The following is a 20,690-nucleotide window of genomic DNA, read 5'->3' as shown; positions in this document are numbered from 1 at the left end:
TCCACCCACAGCTCCTACCAAAGCCTGCCTATGCTGCCAGGTATGCTTCGGCACGCAAAGGAAATCTTCAAGGAGCCGGTCAAAAGTAGGGCAATAACGCCAAGGGTGGAAAAGAAATATAAGGCACCTCCTACAGACCCTGTTTTCATCACCACACAGCTGCCACCAGATTCCGTCGTAGTAGGAGCAGCTCGGAAAAGAGCCAACTCCCACACATCTGGGGATGCACCACCCCCAGATAAAGAGAGCCGCAAGTTCGATGCAGCTGGGAAAAGAGTTGCAGTACAAGCTGCAAACCAGTGGCGCATCGCTAACTCTCAAGCACTACTTGCGCGCTATGACAGAGCCCATTGGGATGAGATGCAACACCTCATCGCGCATCTACCCAAGGAACTACAAAAGAGGGCAAAGCAGGTGGTTGAGGAAGGACAGAACATATCAAATAACCAGATACGATCCTCTATGGACGCAGCAGACACAGCTGCAAGAACAATTAATACATCTGTGACCATTAGAAGGCACGCATGGCTAAGAACGTCTGGGTTCAAACCAGAGATACAGCAGGCAGTGCTCAATATGCCATTCAACGAAAAACAACTGTTCGGACCAGAAGTAGACACGGCAATCGAAAAACTAAAAAAAGACACTGACACTGCTAAAGCCATGGGCGCACTCTACTCCCCGCAGAGCAGAGGAACCTACAACACCTTCCGCAAGACACCCTTTAGAGGGGGGTTTCGGGGTCAGGCCACACTAGCCAGCACCTCGCAGGCAACACCGTCCAGCTACCAGGGACAGTACAGGGGAGGCTTTCGGGGCCAATACAGAGGAGGGCAATTCCCTAGGAATAGAGGAAAATTTCAAAGCCCCAAAACCCCTACAACCAAGCAGTGACTCAGATGTCACTCACCCCCTCCACACAACACCAGTGGGGGGAAGAATAGGTCATTATTACAAAGCATGGGAGGAAATAACTACAGACACTTGGGTCTTAGCAATTATCCAACATGGTTATTGCATAGAATTCCTACAATTCCCTCCAAACATACCATCAAAAGCACAGAATTTATCAAAACAACATTCCGAACTTCTGGAAATAGAAGTTCAAGCACTATTGCAAAAGAATGCAATCGAATTAGTACCAAACACACAAACAAACACAGGAGACTATTCACTGTACTTCTTAATACCAAAAAAGGACAAAACACTGAGACCAATCCTAGACCTCAGAATACTAAACACCTACATCAAATCAGACCACTTTCACATGGTCACGCTACAAGAAGTGTTACCATTGCTAAAACTACAGGACTACATGACAACCTTATACCTCAAAGACGAGTATTTCCATATACCAATACATCAATCGCACAGAAAATACCTACGGTTCGTATTCAAAGGAATACATTACCAATTCAAAGTATTGCCTTTTGGTTTAACAACCGCACCAAGAGTCTTTACAAAATGCCTAGCAGTAGTGGCTGCACACATCAGAAGGCAGCAAATACATGTATTCCCGTATCTAGACGACTGGCTAATCAAAACCAATTCACTAACAAAGTGCTTACACCACACAAATCAAATCATACAAACCCTCTACAAACTGGGTTTCACCGTCAACTTTGCAAAATCCAACATTTTGCCGTGCAAAGTACAACAATACCTGGGAGCCATAATAGACACAACAAAAGGAGTAGCCACTCCAAGTCCACAAAGAATTCAAAATTTCAACAAGATCATACAACGCATGTATCCAACACAAACAATACAAGCAAAGATGATATTACAACTCCTAGGCATGATGTCTTCATGCATAGCCATTGTCCCGAACGCAAGACTACACATGAGGCCCTTACAACAGTGCCTAGCATCACAATGGTCACAAGCACAGGGTCACCTTCTAGATCTGGTGTTGATAGACCGCCAAACTTACCTCTCGCTTCTATGGTGGAACAGTATAAATTTAAACAAAGGGCGGCCTTTCCAAGACCCAGTGCCACAATACGTAATAACAACAGATGCTTCCATGACAGGGTGGGGAGCACACCTCGATCAACACAGCATACAAGGACAATGGAACGTACATCAAACAAAACTGCATATAAATCACCTAGAAATGCTAGCAGTTTTTCAAGCATTAAGGGCTTTCCAACCAATTATAACTCACAAATACATTCTTGTCAAAACAGACAACATGACAACAATGTATTATCTAAACAAACGGGGGGACACACTCAACGCAGTTGAGCCTTCTAGCACAGAAGATATGGCGATGGGCAATTCACAACCACATTCGCCTAATAGCACAGTTTATTCCAGGGATCCAGAATCAACTTGCAGACAATCTCTCTCGAGATCACCAACAGGTCCACGAATGGGAAATTCACCCCCAAATTCTAAACACTTACTTCAGACTCTGGGGAACACCTCAAATAGACTTGTTTGCAGCAAGAGAGAACGCAAAATGCCAAAACTTCGCATCCAGATACCCACACAGGCAGTCCCAAGGCAATGCCCTATGGATGAACTGGTCAGGGATATTTGCCTACGCTTTTCCTCCTCTCCCTCTCCTTCCTTATCTGGTAAACAAATTGAGTCAAAACAAATTCAAACTCATATTAATAGCACCAACTTGGGCAAGGCAACCCTGGTACACTACACTGCTAGACCTATCAGTAGTACCCCACATCAAATTGCCCAACAGGCCGGATCTGTTAACACAACACAACCAACAGATCAGACATCCAGATCCAGCATCGCTGAATCTAGCAATCTGGCTCCTGAAATCCTAGAATTCGGACACTTACAACTTACCCAAGAATGTATGGAAGTCATAAAGCAAGCCAGAAGGCCGTCCACTAGGCACTGCTATGCAAGTAAATGGAAGAGGTTTGTTTGCTACTGCCATCATAATCAGATCCAACCTTTACACGCAACTCCAAAGGATGTAGTGGGTTACTTGCTTCACTTACAAAAATCTAACCTAGCCTTCTCTTCCATTAAAATACACCTTGCGGCAATATCTGCATACCTGCAGACTACCTATTCAACTTCCCTATATAGGATACCAGTCATTAAAGCATTCATGGAAGGCCTTAAAAGAATTATACCACCAAGAACACCACCTGTTCCTTAATGGAACTTAAATGTTGTCTTAACAAGACTCATGGGTCCACCTTTTGAACCCATGCACTCTTGCGAAATACAGTTCCTAACCTGGAAGGTTGCATTTCTCATCGCCATTACATCTCTAAGAAGGGTAAGCGAAATTCAGGCGTTTACAATACAAGAACCTTTTATACAACTACACAAAAATAAAGTCGTCCTAAGGACTAATCCTAAATTTTTACCAAAGGTTATTTCACCGTTCCACCTAAATCAAACAGTGGAACTACCAGTGTTCTTCCCACAGCCAGATTCCGTAGCTGAGAGGGCACTACATACATTAGATGTCAAAAGAGCGTTAATGTACTACATTGACAGAACGAAAAACATCAGAAAGACTAAACAACTATTTATTGCATTCCAAAAACCTCATGCAGGAAACCCAATATCAAAACAAGGTATAGCCAGATGGATAGTTAAATGCATCCAAATCTGCTACCTTAAAGCAAAACGAAAACTGCCCATTACACCAAGGGCACACTCAACCAGAAAAAAAGGTGCTACCATGGCCTTTCTAGGAAACATCCCAATGCAAGAAATATGTAAGGCAGCCACATGGTCTACGCCACACACGTTCACCAAGCACTACTGTGTAGACGTGCTATCCGCACAGCAAGCCACAGTAGGTCAAGCCGTGTTAAGAACATTATTTCAAACCACTTCCATTCCTACAGGCTGAGCCACCGCTTTTGGGGAGATAACTGCTTACTAGTCTATGCAGAACATGTGTATCTACAGCGACAGATGCCATCGAACTGAAAATGTCACTTACCCAGTGTACATCTGTTCGTGGCATCAGTCGCTGGAGATTCACATGTGCCCACCCACCTCCCCGGGAGCCTGTAGCACTTCGGAAGTTAGCTTCAACTTTGTACATTTGTATATATATTATTTTAACCTTAAATAGGTACATACTTAGTCACTCCATTGCATGGGCACTATTACTACAACACAACTCCTACCTCACCCTCTGCGGGGAAAACAATCGAAGATGGAGTCGACGCCCATGCGCAATGGAGACAGAAGGAGGAGTCACTCGGTCCCGTGACTGGAAAGACTTCTTCGAAGAAAAACAACTTGTAACACTCCGACCCAACACCAGATGGCGAGCTATGCAGAACATGTGAATCTCCAGCGACTGATGCCACGAACAGATGTACACTGGGTAAGTGACATTTTCATTTCAATTTGTTTCCTGTGTAGGTGAATCCAAAATCCAAGACCCATTCAACTGTTACCTATGGTTGGAGGGAGTTGAAAGTTTGCTGATCAGTGATTTGGTCTTTGGCTTTCGAGTGTCCCCGCACTCTAGTAGTTGGTCAGCAGATTAGTGGTATTACCAAATGCCTTTGCTCCAGGATGAACCCATCTGTGCCTGCCAGATCTGTTTATCTGTGAGTTTTGTTGTTCTCATTGCTTTGCCAGTGCTCCGTTTGGATTGTGTCATATGGCACAGATAGACTACTTAAAAGCTGAATCTGCAGCAGCCAGTTGGGCAGCAGAAATCACTTTGAGAATTTAATGTCTTTAAAAAAGCTTGTGGGTGTTCTTTTTTAACTTACGCAGAGTTCGATTATAAGTTACTTCTTCGAAATTCACTGTTCGATGGCATGTATGGCTGTAGATGCACATGCTCTGCATACTCCTGCCACTTAAGTTGGGTCCGGAGGGGTGCAAGTTGTTTTTCTTCAAAGAAGCGTTTCGAGTCACAGGATCGAGTGACTCCTCCTCTTAGTGATAGTGCGCATGAACATCGACTTCTTTGTTAGATATTTTTCTCTTTACCATCGGGTTCGGACGTGTGTGTCTTCACTCCATCTTTCAACTCTTTCCACTGTATTGTTTTTGCTTGCGGCTTTCCATCGAAGCACTTGCCTCGAATCTTCGGTCCGGGTACAACCAAATGGTATGCCGATCTGATAGAGCGAATGCCATTTTGCGTCTGTCCTTTGTGCCATGCTAAAGTTCCCCACACTGATCAAAATTTGATATGTAACCTGTGCCTCTCCCCCAAACACCAGGATGCTACCTGTGATGTCTGCTGATATTTCCAGTTGAAGAAAATGCTTGAAGACCGAAGGGCACTTTGACTGTGAATAGCGCACAAGTCTCCTGATGATACCCCGGAGATCTTAGGGGAGGACCACGCTCAGCAGGAATCTTCACAAGAAGAGGCCCTCTCCATCCAGGACTCTTCTGACTGTGAAATACAGTCAGACATCGAACTCCACAAGATGACACCAGCACTATCTGTGAGTACCATGGACCCTCCTATCTATCCCAAGACTCTGGAAAAGCCCCCTCTAGAGGCCGCTGGTCCGCCACTGTCACCAGGCCATGGTCAGAACCGAAAATCTGTTTTGGCTACCCTGCCTTCCGGCCCGGCTCTGAAAACCAAGACCAAGCCATCGTCTTTGACCTCCAGCACAGACATCGTCTCAATTTCAGTCTCAGAGTTGACCACTTATAGCCTCCACGTTGGTGCCTACGAAATTGCACCAGTCGAAACCCATGGAACAGAAAACTTTGGATCGAAGAACTCTAGTCAGTCTTCTGCTACTCATTCTCCTGTGGAGCCTATACTGGAGAATTTGGACGCTCGTCGGCACCACCTCCATATTCAGAAGGGTACAGAATGCATTGTTGCTTCTTCTCCAGGACTGTTAAGAGGAAGCTGTCCTTTCAGGAATCTTGGACACTCCTCCACCTCAAAAGAGAAGAACTAAGGACAAGGCCACCAGTCCATTTCGTACGTCTTATCCACGTTCTTATCCTCCTCCTGTCCACTTTCACCTCCTCCTTCACCCTCTTCTTCTTCTCCACCTACCTCCCCTCCTAATTCTCTTGTCTCACCTACACCAGGAGATTACACCTCTCAAGGATCTCCTTTATTTGTTGGGAAAGACTTGGGTGGGCCACAACCTGACCAAGATCCCTGGGGCACTTATGATCCTGGCCCCATCCTTTCCTGTTATTCTGACCTGTACCCTGCATGCCCCTTGCCACCAGAGGACACTAGTTCCTACCAACAAGTAGTGGCAAGAGCAGCTGCATTCCACCATGTAGACCTACGCAGTGACACCATCGAACAGGGCCTTCTGTTTGACACACTGGCATCTACACACAGGGATTTGTTGTTCTGACAAAATCTTCAAGGATCCCTTCTGCTCTAGGGTTATCACCCCTAGACTCGCAAAAAATTTAAGCCGGCTCCCTCTGACCCAATATATATCAGATCTCAAGTCCCTCCTGACTTTATTGTCACCACCACACCAAGAAAATGTGCCAATAGCCAGGCCACTGGGGACTCTCCTCCTACTGAGAAGGAGAGCAAGAAGATCGATGCTGCCAGCAAAAGAATTGCTGTGCGAGCAGCTAACCATTGGCATATGCCAACTCCGAGGTGTTGCTGGCCAGATACGACTGGGCTCACTGGGACAAAATGGAGGAGCAGCTCCAGTTTCCACCAGATGAGCACCGGAAGAGAGGACAACAAATAGTTGCAGAGGGGCAAACAATTTCTAATTATTCCATCGCAGCTACAGCTCTATTCAGCGCTAATACAAGTGTCCTCCTGAGAAGGCATGCTTGGCTCCACTGCTCTCGTTTCAAACCAGAAGATCAACAAGCGGTCCTTAACATGCCCTTTGACAATGAACATCTTTTTGGCCCTTGAGTGGACACTACCCTTAAGAAGCCAAAGAAGGGCACAGATATTGCAAAGGCCATGGATGCTATGCAATCTCCCACACAGAGAGGCACTTTTTGTCACCCAAGTTTGAGGCTCCTACAAATCCACATCCTCTGAGGCGTCCACTTCACAATCCAGACAGCCTCAGACCTCCTTTTCAAGGGGTTTCTATAGGGTTTCCTACAGAGGCAACAGCAGTAAGGGCCAAGGTAAGAACACAGCCTCTCTAGGCTCTTCCTCCACTGTAAAGCAGTGTCTACGTCCGTTCCCCCACCCCCGCTCACTCCACACCGGTTGGGTGATGACTCCAAAACTTTCAGTCAGAATGGGTCAACATCACCATGGACCAATAAATTCTCTCCATTATCCATCATGGTTATTGTCTGGAGCTCATTACCACTTCTCTAAATATCCCCCCCCTTCATACTCACAGGTTTTCCAACGAGCACCTCACCCTTCTCAAACAGGAGTTTCAATCCCTGCTTCTCAAAGGGGCCATCGAGTCTGTTCCCTTACATCAGGGATCAGGGGTATACTCCCTACACGTCCTCCTTCCCAAAAAGGACGGCTCTCTCAGACCTATTATCAGCCTCAAACTTCTAAACCAATTCATCCTGTCAGAACATTTTCATATGGTTACTCTTCAAGATGTTATTCCTCTTCTGCATCAAGGCGACTTTATGACAGCTCTAGATCTAAGGACGTCTAATTTCATATTCCCACCCACTGCACACGGAAAGTACCTAAGGTTTGTTATTGCAGGCAAACATTACCAGTTCAAAGTCCTGCCTTTCGGGGTCACTACCACTCCCATAGTCTTCACAAAGTATTTAGCAGCAGTAGTTGCTTCACACCTCATGGGAACAGAACATATGCGTGCTCCCTTTCCTAGACAACTGGCTCATCAAAGCCAATACCTTACCACCCCGCCAATATCATACCCAGTTGACATTCGATCTCCTTCACACACTGAACTTTTCCAAATCCCAACTCCAACCCCTTCAGGTATAGCCTTATTTAGGAGCCATTCTCAATGCAGAGTTGGAACTAGCGTGCCCCAACCCGGCCCGCATTAAGAGTGTTTAGTCTCTTCTCCAGTTTCAGGAGAATCTTACATTCACAGTCAGTACTATTTTGCGCCTGTTAGGAATGCTGGCATCCTGCAATACCATCGTTCCTCAAGCCAGACTGCACATGCATCCGCACAGCAGTGTCTGTCTCGTCAGTGATTTCAGTCACAGGTTCACCCGGAAGATCTAGTGTTGTTAGACAGCCATACTCACCTCTCTCTTCAATGGTGGGACACCACCAACCTGTTGAAAGGGTGACCTTTTCTGGCCCTGTGCCTCAGGTCATACTGACCACAGATGCATCACTGACGGTATGGGGCACTCACCTTTAACAACCTCACAGTACAGGGCAGCTAGGACCTCGGTCACTAATCCCTACACTTCAGTTACCTGGAGCTTCAGGCAGTGTTTCTAGCCCTGAAAGCTTTCCCTCATCACCTGTCTCACATTGTTGTCCTAGTCCACACATACAACATGACAGCCATGTATTATCTACAGAAATTTGAGGAGGGAGCAAAGTCATCCCAATTGTTATTACTCTTAGACAATATGAAAGTGGGCTCCCCACCACCACATTCAATGTGGTGGCAGAGTATCTCCTACGGACACACAACAACTTTGCAGACCTGTAGCAACAAGTCCAGGAATGGAAACTCCACCCACAGTCCTTCAAACATAGTTTGCATAGTGGGGTATTCCTCAGAAAGACCTTTTTGCCACAGCAGAAAACGCTAAATGCTCAAGCTTCGCCTCTAGGTATCCACACCCTCTATCCAAGGGCAGCGCTCTGGATGAACTGGTCAGGGATATGTGCTTACGCTCTTCCCCCATACCTTCCCCCCCCCCCCCCCCCCCCCCCCCCCACAATTACATTCCTGGTTCAGAGGATCATACAAACGTCTCTCGCCATGATCCATGTAGCTCCCACTTGGGCACGTCAGCCATAGTTCACCACACTTCTGGTCCTATCAGTAGTTCCCCACAAGAAGCTTCCCAACAGGCCAGACCTTCTCACTCAAAATCAAGGACAGATCAGACATCCTAACCCATGGTCACTCAACTTTACGATATGTCTCCTGAAGTCATAGAGTTTGGTTACTTAGGATTTCCTGAGGAATGCATGGACATTCTCCGAGAAGCTTGAAGACCCACATCTAGAGCATGGTATGCTGCAAAGTGGAAACATTTTGTTTGCTACTGCCAACCCAAACCTATTGACCCTATGAAAGCTACTATTGAGGACATAATTTATCTGCTCCACCTATAAAAAGAAAATTTAGCTTATACTTGCATTCCCCTACATCTCGCAGTTATAGCTGCATATCTACAGAACATACAGCATAGTTGTTTGTTCAGAACCCCAGTCATTAAAACTTTTGTGGAAGGCCTTAAAGGGGTCATTCCACCCAGTGTGCTGCTTGCACCTTCCTGGAACCTTAATATTCTGCTTACCAGGCTCATGGGCCTTCCTTTCGAGCCACTTCATTCATATCCTCTTCAATAGCTTTATTGGAAGGTAGCTTTCTTAGTTGCTATCACAGCACTCAGGCGCGTCGTGAGCTCCAGGCATTACCTTTGGAAGAACCTTTATTTCAAATTCATAGAGACAAGGTGGTCCTTTGCACAAGCCTGTAGTTCTTTCCTAAAGTGGTTTCACAGTTACATATAAACCAATCCATTTACCTTTTCTTTCTCCATTGTGACTCCGTTGCAGAAAGAGCTGTCCACGCTGTAGTTCTTAAAAGAGCACTCATGTTTTACTTTGACAGAATCAAGCAGTTTAGAAAAATAAAACAACTCTTTGTAGCCTTTTCATTACCGCAAAGGTAGTACAATATCCAAAAACTGCATAGCTTGATGGATAATTGAGTGTATACAGAATTGGAATGCTAATCCAAAGAGACCATTGCCTATTACTCCTAGAGCACATTTTACTAGGAAAAAAGGTGCCACTATGGCTTTTCTTGGAAATAACCGTATAGTTGACATTTCTCGGGCAGCAACATGGTCTACACCACACTCATTCACAAAACATTAATGTGTGGATGTACTAGCAGGTCCGCAAGCCAATGTAGGTCAAGCTGGGCTACAAACAGGTTTCCAGTCACCTGCAACTCCCACCGGCTAGCCACCGCTTTTATGGTGGGGCTGCTTTACAGTCTATGCAGAGCATGTGTATCTACAGCCACACATGCCATCGAACGGAAAATGTTACTTACCCAGTAAGCATCTGTAGTGCTGTAGATTCACATGTACCCTCCCTCCTCCCTGGATGCCTGTGGCTATTACAGTTACATTATATTCATATATATTTGTACATATGTAGTTACATTTGCATGGACATCGCTTTCTGTATACTTCTTCTACACTCCTTTTCTCACCTGCCTACGGGAAAACAATGTAACAAAAGAGTCTATGTCCATGCGCACTATCACCTAGAGGAGGAGTCACTCGACCCTATTGCTTGAAATGCTTCTTCGAAGAAAAATAACTTGTACCACTCCAGACCCAAACTAGAAGGCAGGGTTATTCAGAGCATGTCAATCAACCGCACTACATGCCCTGAACAGATGCTTAGTGGGTAAGTTACATTTTCCTTCCTGTTGCTTGTATGTTTGACTCATGAAATTTATTAAACATCGACAATTAACTTTAGTACGGTTTGGAGAGGTGACATTCTATATTATGTGATTTCTGAGTTTTCTTGGTAAACACCTGCCTAATTTTCAAGTTTACGTTTCTAAGCCGTATTCAAGTGCTAAACAGTTTAAGCATACATCCAGTGTTGAACCTGAACTCTGCTACTATTTGCCTTTACTCTTAATATTTGGATAGGGTGAATAACTTCAAAATATTGATTCTTAGTGAGCCTGCTGCAGGCATCGAAAGTGAGCAGTATGTGAGTAAGAAAAGGCTTCCAGGGGCTTTTGTCTTGTACCACGTTTACCGAAAGGCAAATCATTCTTTTCTAAGGCATTGGTAATTACCTAGCCCACAGCCTTATCCACCAACTTTAGCCCTTTTCCCATTGTACAACAGGTACCATCATTATGCAGATCATTCTTGATCCTGCTCAGATAGGAATAGTACAGTTTGAACTGCCAGGCTATACTTTTAAGTAGCACTTATAGCAAACATTCTCTGTAGAACATCTGTTGGACAGATATTTGACAACCAATCCGTATTGTTCTGCAGACATTTTGTTTTGCTGCTTGTGCTGTCTGACACCACTCAGTTGCTTGTATTTTTTTTTTTACATCCTAGATCTTTATTTAGAGATTGGTGGATGGGATACACTGTTGTAAATGTGGGGGATATCCTGTTCACTGTATCACTGCAGGGCTACAGTGGCTATTGTTACAACAGTGACTAGATGCTCACCTATTATCTGCCTTTTTTTCTCATCCGTAGCCAGACTTTGTAGGAATCATCTGCACACGTCTGTCTCCAAAGAAGATAATTGAGAAGTGGGTGGACTTTGCTAGGTAAGGAGATGTATTTTATCTTTAAAAAAAAAAATATATATATATATTTTTTGTTCTTGTCATCTTACTATTGCGTCATCACTGAATTATTTTGGCTGCCTCCGAGATTGCAGGGATTCACCCAAAAAAGTTACTGTAAAACAGATTTAGATTTACCCCACCATGTCCATTTCGTGATCCTTTTTACAGTCGGAGCACCTCAACATAGTTAATTTGAAATCCTTGGCTCCTTTTTGGCTCAGAGCACCTCAGTGCTGACTGCAGAGTGCTGTTATCTTCAAATCATCCTTTTTTATTTCTTTTTATTTTTTTATTTTTTATGGGAAACATGAATAAAAATTTGTTTGTGACGTGTAAGTGTAGAAAAACATGCTGTGCGTGCTCCTGCCACCTAGTGTTGGGCTCACACATGTGCAACTTGTTTTTGTTCAAAGAATCCTTTGAGTCATAAGATATATTGACTCCATCTATCTCTGGTAATGCGCATGGGCATTGGCTCAATTGTTAGATGCTTTTTTTCCCTCCAACGTCTCATTCAGACTTGTCTATGTGAGCTCAGGTTCAATGCTGTGTGGTGTTCTCACCGGGCCCTCGGATTCATCCCTCGTCTATAGACTTTTCAGTTTTGCTTGCTCATCGGGATCCACTTTCGCGTGCCCCTTCGACTCCTTCCAGGAGTCGACTATCTCGACAGAACAGGGCTCATTCCCTTCAGTGTGCCATCTCGTCATCATCCAGGAATATTGGCATGATGGAAAGGACTCCATTTAGGTTTTGTCTTACTTGCCACTCAAAGTTCTGGAGGACAGATCTACACAAGGTTTGTAATCTCTGTTTGTCCCATGATCGTTAAGAAGACTTCTGTGCTGCAGGCATTGCATTACGAAACAAGAAGACGCTTCGGAATCGATGGGCGCAATGTATTGCTTTGGCTTAAGTAGCAAATTGGAAGGAGCAGGAAGATACTCCGGATCTCTTCGGGGACCAAGAAGAGAAGGATCTCCAGCAGCCGGGCATTTTTGACAGATAGGTCAAGAAGGCGTTCTCTCCGGAAAGCTTTGGCTCAAAGACCAAAGCTGAAGAGCCCCTGCCAGACTAGCTCCAGCTGCTGAATACCACAGTGAGTACCATCCTCAGGCACACCACGTACCTTACAGAGGCACCAGATTTGAGCTTCCATACTATATTAGAGTCTCTGGTCCCCCACTGCCTCATGGCCTTGGTCGGCATCAAACTTTAGAGTCAAAAACCTTGAAATTAAAATATACGTACCTGAAACAATCTGAGCTGAGGCACTCAACACGAAGAGGGAGTGAGCTGAAGCTCACCTCAGTGCCTTCTTGAAGGCGGCCTTCTCCGGTTCCTTCCAGGCCACTGTCCGCAGCCACGTCCTCTACCCTCCCCAGGGATCTCGAGCAACCAATTCCCCTATGTCTTCAAGGACAACTTTACACCAGGCAACATTGTATCCATATCCAGCTTGGCACTGGTTGTATCCTGGCCACACCTCCACAGGCACATAATGACTTTATTCCTCGTAAAAGGAAATGGACGTTTGAGGAGTCCTTCAATCTATCTGGGCAGTCAACTCTCAAGAAACCTTGTTACTATGAAAGAGGCACCTCTCCGCTGCTTCCTATTGCTTCCTTTCTCTTCCTACTGCCCCTGTCCCTACCTCTCCACAGCTGCCTGTAGACCCTCAGTCAAACTCAACAAAAAGTTCTCCACTTTTGGAGGGGAGGAAACACCTCAAGCTCTTCTTACAATCCACATGACCCACCATATGATCCCCAGGTTCCTGACCCCTTTAGCGATTGACATGGAGCCCCCAGCTGACACTGAACCCAAACGTATACCTTGCGAAGCCTCATACCTGGTAGATACTACCTTGTACCACGAGGTCTTACATAGTGGCCACATTTCATGTCTCACACTAGGAAGCCCACTTCCTTGTGTAGGCCATCTTCTCCACACAGCGGTCCCTTCAGTTCGTCCTGATGCTAAAGGGTATGCTCTAGCCTGCTGGGGACCTCTTTAAAGTGTCTCTGAAGGTGTGAGTAGTCATGCCTCGGGTGGACAAGAAGTTCAAGGTCTCTCTTCCTGATCCACCCTATATCAGGGGCCAGTTACCCCTGATTCCTTAGTCATCCACATGGCTAGGAAGCATACAAATACTTGGGGAACATGGAATGCCCAGCCTCAACAGCTCATTTTAGACCTAAGTGCCCTCGATAAATACATACGTTTGGAGCACTACCACATGGTTAACACTCTAGGATGTTATCACTCTGCTACAGCAAGGCGACTTTATGACAGCCCTCAGTCTAAAGGATGCCTGCTTCCACATACTCATCCACCCTGTGCATCGAAGATACTTGCTGTTCGTGGGGGGTGGTCAGCACAATCAGTTCCAATTGCTTGCCTTTGGGGGACACCGCAGCCCTCGGGTTATTTACCTACTGCAGGTCTCTTCAAACTTTTTGATGCTGAGACTCTCCTGTCAAACAAAAATTTTTAGATGTAAGGACAGCCATAAATGGCCCAATTCCCAAGGGAAATCAGTTTATGGTGGGGAAATAATATTAAACAGTGTTCAGCGTACCAAAGGTTTGTGGGTGACTGTGATTTGGTGTCAGAGGCTTACTACACACTTCAGACAAAAACTAAACATAATTTGACAAAACGTATTTAGACAGTAACACCTTTCTGAACTAATGTGATGGGTGTGCCGGTTTGTCTCCAGAGACGCGGTCAATCTGTGGATGTATTCTTGCTACTGCCATCCTCAGGTTGTGCTCCACTTCAAATCTTGAATGGTGCTTCGTCTTTAATACTGACTGTGCTGAGAACCCCATCTCAAATAAATATGATGAGCTAAAAGGCAGAAGAGTCTTCACTGCAATTTTTGACAAACCTGAATGTTTTTCAAACATTTTCAGCCAAAAGAAAGTACTTATCTAAACTGTCCCTGAGAGAAGTCAAGTAATTTCTTACGACCTCTGCAGGACTTTCAAGTTCATATCCTGTGTCCTCAAGAGCTTCTGCTAAACCTTGCAATGCCTCAAGCAGGCTGCCTTGCAATAGTCTTCTCCACAGCGCCAACTTCTACTTGAAGGCAGATATTTTTTTATACATGATAAAGATGTACTTTCAGCTCCTTACAAAGACAAATTCAAGGAATGTAATTTATAAGAGATGTCTGCAAGGTATGCTAAAAGCACAAGCCAATGTGGATTACACAACTGTTCTACTTTGTAGGGGTGCAAATCCAGAAGGTATTGTAGTACTTCATTTCTCAGTTCAAAAATGCAATTCATTATCTTTCTTCTGGACAGTCACCAGACTTCTGTAAGGAAAAGCAAACCATCATGTTGAGCTCCCATTTCTGCACATAAAATTGCAAACAGACAAGCTCCAGTGGGGTGAGCCTTTATAAAATGAACATGTTTCACAGCAGAATTTAACACACCCTCACGTTCTCTATCCATGTTTCAGACTGCAAGGGCTTCCTGGTGTATCATACAGTGAATCCATAGAATATGAGGAGCCACTTTCAACACTTTGGTTTTTAAGTCTACCCTAGCCCCACACATGGAAGGAGCACCATCTGTACAGATCCCAACAAAGTTGTCCCATGTTAAGCCTTTGAAGCACAGGAAGCCACTGAGAATATCAAACAGGGTTGATGCTGTTGCCTGTCCCTTGATTGGTTTACAGAATAAAATAATCTTCCAATATTACAGTTTTGTGAAAGTATCAGATATAAGCAATTAAATGAGCTTCCTTAGATAAGTCAGTCGCTTCATCCAGTTGCAAAGCAAACACACTCAATTTCAAGGTTGCTTTCAGTTGTCTGTTGATATCCTCTGACATGTCAGAGATAGAGCGGCAAACTGTTGGGTCTGCGAGGGGTACCATTTTAAACTTCTCTGCCTGGCCACTTCGAGAATTGCTGGAAGAATCATTTTGTATCTATCTGTTAAAAAGCTTTTTGTTTTTGACAATGTGATATGCCACTTGGTAAGATGCTTTCAAGGCATTTGTTGGCATGGAGACCTCATTTCTCAGAATGTCTTTTTGGTGGATGATGTCTTCTAGCTTTCTGGCAAAACAATCTCTATTCTTCCCTACCAAAAACCCTTCTTTAGTTTTCAAGTGGTGCTTTCGTTTGTTTGGTTTCAGGCTTTTGTTAGCCACGGTGATGCCACAGACCACACACTGTGGCCTAATTTCACCAGTTACGGTGACGCAGCTGTATTCAAACTCCATGTAAGAGCAATCATACTTTATGATTTTTACAGCTTTTTTCTTACCATCTGTTTCGTTCTTTAGTTTGAGCGCCCTACCATCTTTTGGCAGCAGGAAATGATCCATGTCAAATGCTTGTTTGATCTGTGATACAAAATTCAACATTGATGAACACCACAGAGTTGATGCTACATGCAGTATTGCTGTCCTTTTTCTCTTTGCAGTTCTCAGAATATCTTAAAAATATCTTCCCATCTGGAATGCATAGAACACGAATAACACATTGTCTCTTCCACATGCTTAAAACAGAAAGTGCAGCTGGTCCTGGCTTCCTTAGGTGAGCAGGCCGTGTAAGCCATTACCAAGGTTCCCCATTCCTTGAGCGCACACACATTGATAGCACTAGGAAACACAAGTGAATGGAATGTTTACAATATACCTCCTACCTGCTAAAGAAATCAAAAATCTGTGTGGCCGGCTTAGCTTTCCATCTTCCTTAGGTCAGTAAATTGAATACTATTAAATTGAGTAAGAACAACCTTGGTTGTTTTCAACACTTTGAATAAACAAAACTGCAGTATAAAGTGCTATAAAAATATGAATAAGATATTTAACATGTACTTCTCACCGATCACCTGTGGTTATTGCAGATAGTGATATTTTTTACCTTTGCTTTGCATGGTCATCTATTCTATATTTCCTGTGCTCCATCTATATCTTCACCCTCCATGTTGAAAAAACATTAACAATGGAATAGATGTCCATAATAAAATACTTGGATTTGTATAGCGTGGCTAATCACCCGCAAGGATATCCAGGCACTGTCTTTAGGCACAAGGAGATTAAGTGGTTTCCCTAGCTCGAAAGTTGGCAGCTCTGGCTATTACGCCACATCCTTTCCCCTCATTATTACCAGATATACATGGAGTAACTATACGCTGTGACTTGAAAAGACTTGTTAGAGCAAAAAACACTTGTACAGCAGTAGATTGCATGTGTATGCACAGCATGTGAATCTACAGCACTACATGCCACAAACAGATGCTTACAGGGTGAATAACATTTTCCTTGCCTGTAATGTGTTTACTGGCCCCTGTACATTTGTTCACCAGCCCCTAGTTTGTTCCTTCCTTAAAGAAACCTTCGCTTGAACAGAGAGTGGAACAAAAAACTGCTTAACTTGTCATCATGGACACTGTGCATGTGTCTTGATGCTCTTTTGGATTCATCCAGTCTGGCCTTTGAGTGATGGACACTATTTTCGCTTCGTGTGACAAATGGACATAGCCTTCCATGAACAGTTGTGGCAGAGTTTACAATGGGTACGTATATGGCATGTGTTTAGATCAATGCATATGGTTCCTCATGTTTTACTAATATCTGATTTATGTAAAAGCCTTTCAGTTGACAAGTGAGGCTAGAAAGAGAGGTAATTAAAGTTTTAAAAAAAAAAAAAAAAAAAAAAACCGCAGAAATTATTATGGGGGATAGAAAGTGGAGTACAGCGCTACTTTATCTCTATAAAAGAATGCAAAACGTTTGTCTGTGCACAGTGCGTGCAGTTCTGATTATACATGTTATATGATTGGCAGACAATTGAACAAAAACATTCTTTCACACCTGTGTATTAGTTTGGAATGCTGGCCTATAATACAGTAAAATATAATTTGCACAATATGAGAGCGAGAATCATTGTGTGTTCGCTCAAAAGGTGACATTTGGGGCCGTTTGAGACCGGTGAAATGCACTTCCCTATGTACCAACCCTGTTTTGCAAGTTTGTAGCTGTTACCGACTCACAAAATAGGTTTGGCAAGTCACCATTAGGAAGAGCATGTAAAGGGTGTCCCTTCCTAATAGCGAGCCACACTGATATGTATGAATGTCTTGCAACTGCAACGCGGTCGCAAAACATGTAACCCATTTGCAAATGGGAAGAGGTCTTCAAGGAGGGGCGCCAACATCTTTTCAGATTAGGCAGTGGTCCAATGGACCACTGCCCATCCTAAAAAAAAAAAGATGAAAAAACTTTTCATTTTTATTTTTGACCTGCATCCCTGTTTTCCTTTAAGGAAACAGGCTGCATTGGAAAAGAAAAAACCTGCTTTGTTTAAAAAGCAGTCAAAGACATGCAGACCACTATCCGTGTGAGTGCCGGCCATTCACAGTGGGTCGCAAATTGCGATGTGCCTCATAATTCATTTTTCAATTCTATACAGAATGAAACAGTGCAGCATTGTGTTATCAAGTACCATTGCATTATTGGCGTGGGAGGTGTACACAGGAGCTTCTCAGGTGGGGGCAAGGAAAAAAGAGGAACAGAACAACATCAGACATCCACATATATTCAGGTGGCGCATGGTTGGGCTTGTCTGGATTCTTAAGTGGACCGACTAGTAATAGAGGGAGCAGGGGAGTGTGGGGGGGGATCATCATCTCATCCAGCTCAGTCCCATTACCAGATGTTGCAGCTAGAGATGCATCATCCCCATCTGGTGTGGTAAAGTCTGATTTGTCTCCCATTGACTTGTCATGATCACCCAACTTATCTAGCACGTCACCAACTCTCAAGGTCTTGTGCTGTGGTATTACTGCGAGCCCTTAAGCGCTGGCACTCTTCCGCCCAAGTCAGCCGGCCATTTAGGCATAGCCAGAGAGGTTGGGCTAGCACAGTGTATGGCTATGCGTCATCGCGCCAGCTCTAAGCCTAGCTGAGCGAATCTGTACCGCAGTTTTTTTCCTCTTATTTGGAAGAGGCAACATTCCCAGCATGCATGTTAAGTTGTAGGTTCTACACACACACACACCTTTGTCACTATGCACCTCCTGCAGTACCTCACCCAAAAGCGATTGTAACTGTGCAAAATCCCATGCAACATGCCAAAAATCTGCCAGAGTTTCACTGCACCTATCGCAAACCGCAGGGCATGTCAGATGAGCCATATGCAAGCGATGTGGTGTCAAGTATGCTCTATATATGAAGCAAAATTGCACCAAATTAAATTGGGCATTGCTGGCTACTGCCCGTCCGTAAGCATGGTCTTTAACTCTCCATACCAGGAGGTGTGCATCAGTGTAATATTAGTCTGCCTGTTGTGTTTGAGGGCTGCACTTGGCCGGTAAATAGTGCCTTTGAAGGAGCCGGGATCTACAGGGAGTGCAGAATTATTAGGCAAATGAGTATTTTGACCACATCATCCTCTTTGTGCATGTTGTCTTACTCCAAGCTGTATAGGCTCGAAAGCCTACTACCAATTAAGCATATTAGGTGATGTGCATCTCTGTAATGAGAAGGGGTGTGGTCTAATGACATCAACACCCTATATCAGGTGTGCATAATTATTAGGCAACTTCCTTTCCTTTGGCAAAATGGGTCAAAAGAAGGACTTGACAGGCTCAGAAAAGTCAAAAATAGTGAGATATCTTGCAGAGGGATGCAGCACTCTTAAAATTGCAAAGCTTCTGAAGCGTGATCATCGAACAATCAAGCGTTTCATTCAAAATAGTCAACAGGGTCGCAAGAGGCGTGTGGAAAAACCAAGGCGCAAAATAACTGCCCATGAACTGAGAAAAGTCAAGCGTGCAGCTGCCACGATGCCACTTGCCACCAGTTTGGCCATATTTCAGAGCTGCAACATCACTGGAGTGCCCAAAAGCACAAGGTGTGCAATACTCAGAGACATGGCCAAGGTAAGAAAGGCTGAAAGACGACCACCACTGAACAAGACACACAAGCTGAAACGTCAAGACTGGGCGAAGAAATATCTCAAGACTGATTTTTCTAAGGTTTTATGGACTGATGAAATGAGAGTGAGTCTTGATGGGCCAGATGGATGGGCCCGTGGCTGGATTGGTAAAGGACAGAGAGCTCCAGTCCGACTCAGACGCCGGCAAGGTGGAGGTGGAGTACTGGTTTGGGCTGGTATCATCAGCTTGTGAGCTTGTGGGGCCTTTTCGGGTTGGGGATGGAGTCAAGCTCAACTCCCAGTCCTACTGCCAGTTCCTGGAAGACACCTTCTTCAAGCAGTGGTACAGGAAGAAGTCTGCATCCTTCAAGAAAAACATGATTTTCATGCAGGACAATGCTCCATCACACGCGTCCAAGTACTCCACAGCGTGGCTGGCAAGAAAGGGTATAAAAGAAGGAAATCTAATGACATGGCCTCCTTGTTCACCTGATCTGAACCCCATTGAGAACCTGTGGTCCATCATCAAATGTGAGATTTACAAGGAGGGAAAACAGTACACCTCTCTGAACAGTGTCTGGGAGGCTGTGGTTGCTGCTGCACGCAATGTTGATGGTGAACAGATCAAAACACTGACAGAATCCATGGATGGCAGGCTTTTGAGTGTCCTTGCAAAGAAAGGTGGCTATATTGGTCACTGATTTGTTTTTGTTTTGTTTTTGAATGTCAGAAATGTATATTTGTGAATGTTGAGATGTTATATTGGTTTCACTGGTAATGAAAAATAATTGAAATGCGTATATATTTTTTTTTGTTAAGTTGCCTAAAAATTATGCACAGTGATAGTCACCTGCACACACAGATATCCCCCTAACATAGCTAAAACTAAAAACAAACTAAAAACTACTTCCAAAAATATTCAGTTTTGATATTAATGAGTTTTTTGGGTTCATTGAGAACATGGTTGTTGTTCAATAATAAAATTAATCCTCAAAAATACAACTTGCCTAATAATTCTGCACTCCCTGTAGAATCACCTGTAGGACTTGGGACTCCGCTGGTTCCACCAGGAATGACATCCAGATCTCAGAGGTCATGCAAGATATACTCTCATATTGCATAAACTGCCCCCTATCTATGTCGTAATGAGTTTCAACCACCTCAAGGGACCGAACGTTGCCAATTAGAAATAGGTCTCCTGCTTTCCGACAGCCACCCTCCAGCCATTTAATAACATCCATGGAGTCTTGAATATGCAAGAAGGGGCACAACCACCAAATCGGAAGCTGCCTGGCATAAGGCGCCTGCTTTAAACTTTCATGACCGCTTTTTCCCATGCTTGGGCC

The 20,690-nt window shown here is 44.3% G+C and overlaps 1 protein-coding gene across 9 annotated transcripts in view; it reads left to right on the top strand.

Annotated features, from left to right (window-relative positions):
• The window catches only part of BCKDK (branched chain keto acid dehydrogenase kinase), a 247,806-nt gene that overhangs the window by 183,736 nt on the left and 43,380 nt on the right, over window positions 1-20,690 (top strand). For all 9 annotated transcript variants that reach the window (XM_069244198.1, XM_069244201.1, XM_069244202.1 and 6 more), the window contains one exon: window positions 11,338-11,411. In XM_069244198.1, the coding sequence (XP_069100299.1) occupies window positions 11,338-11,411 (74 nt within the window). The remainder of the gene's footprint in view (window positions 1-11,337; window positions 11,412-20,690) is intronic.

Source organism: Pleurodeles waltl, chromosome 7 (genome assembly GCF_031143425.1).
Source record: "Pleurodeles waltl isolate 20211129_DDA chromosome 7, aPleWal1.hap1.20221129, whole genome shotgun sequence".
NCBI lineage: Eukaryota > Metazoa > Chordata > Amphibia > Caudata > Salamandridae > Pleurodeles > Pleurodeles waltl.
Note: the sequence above shows the minus strand (reverse complement) of the source record. Positions and strands in the feature narration are given on the sequence as shown.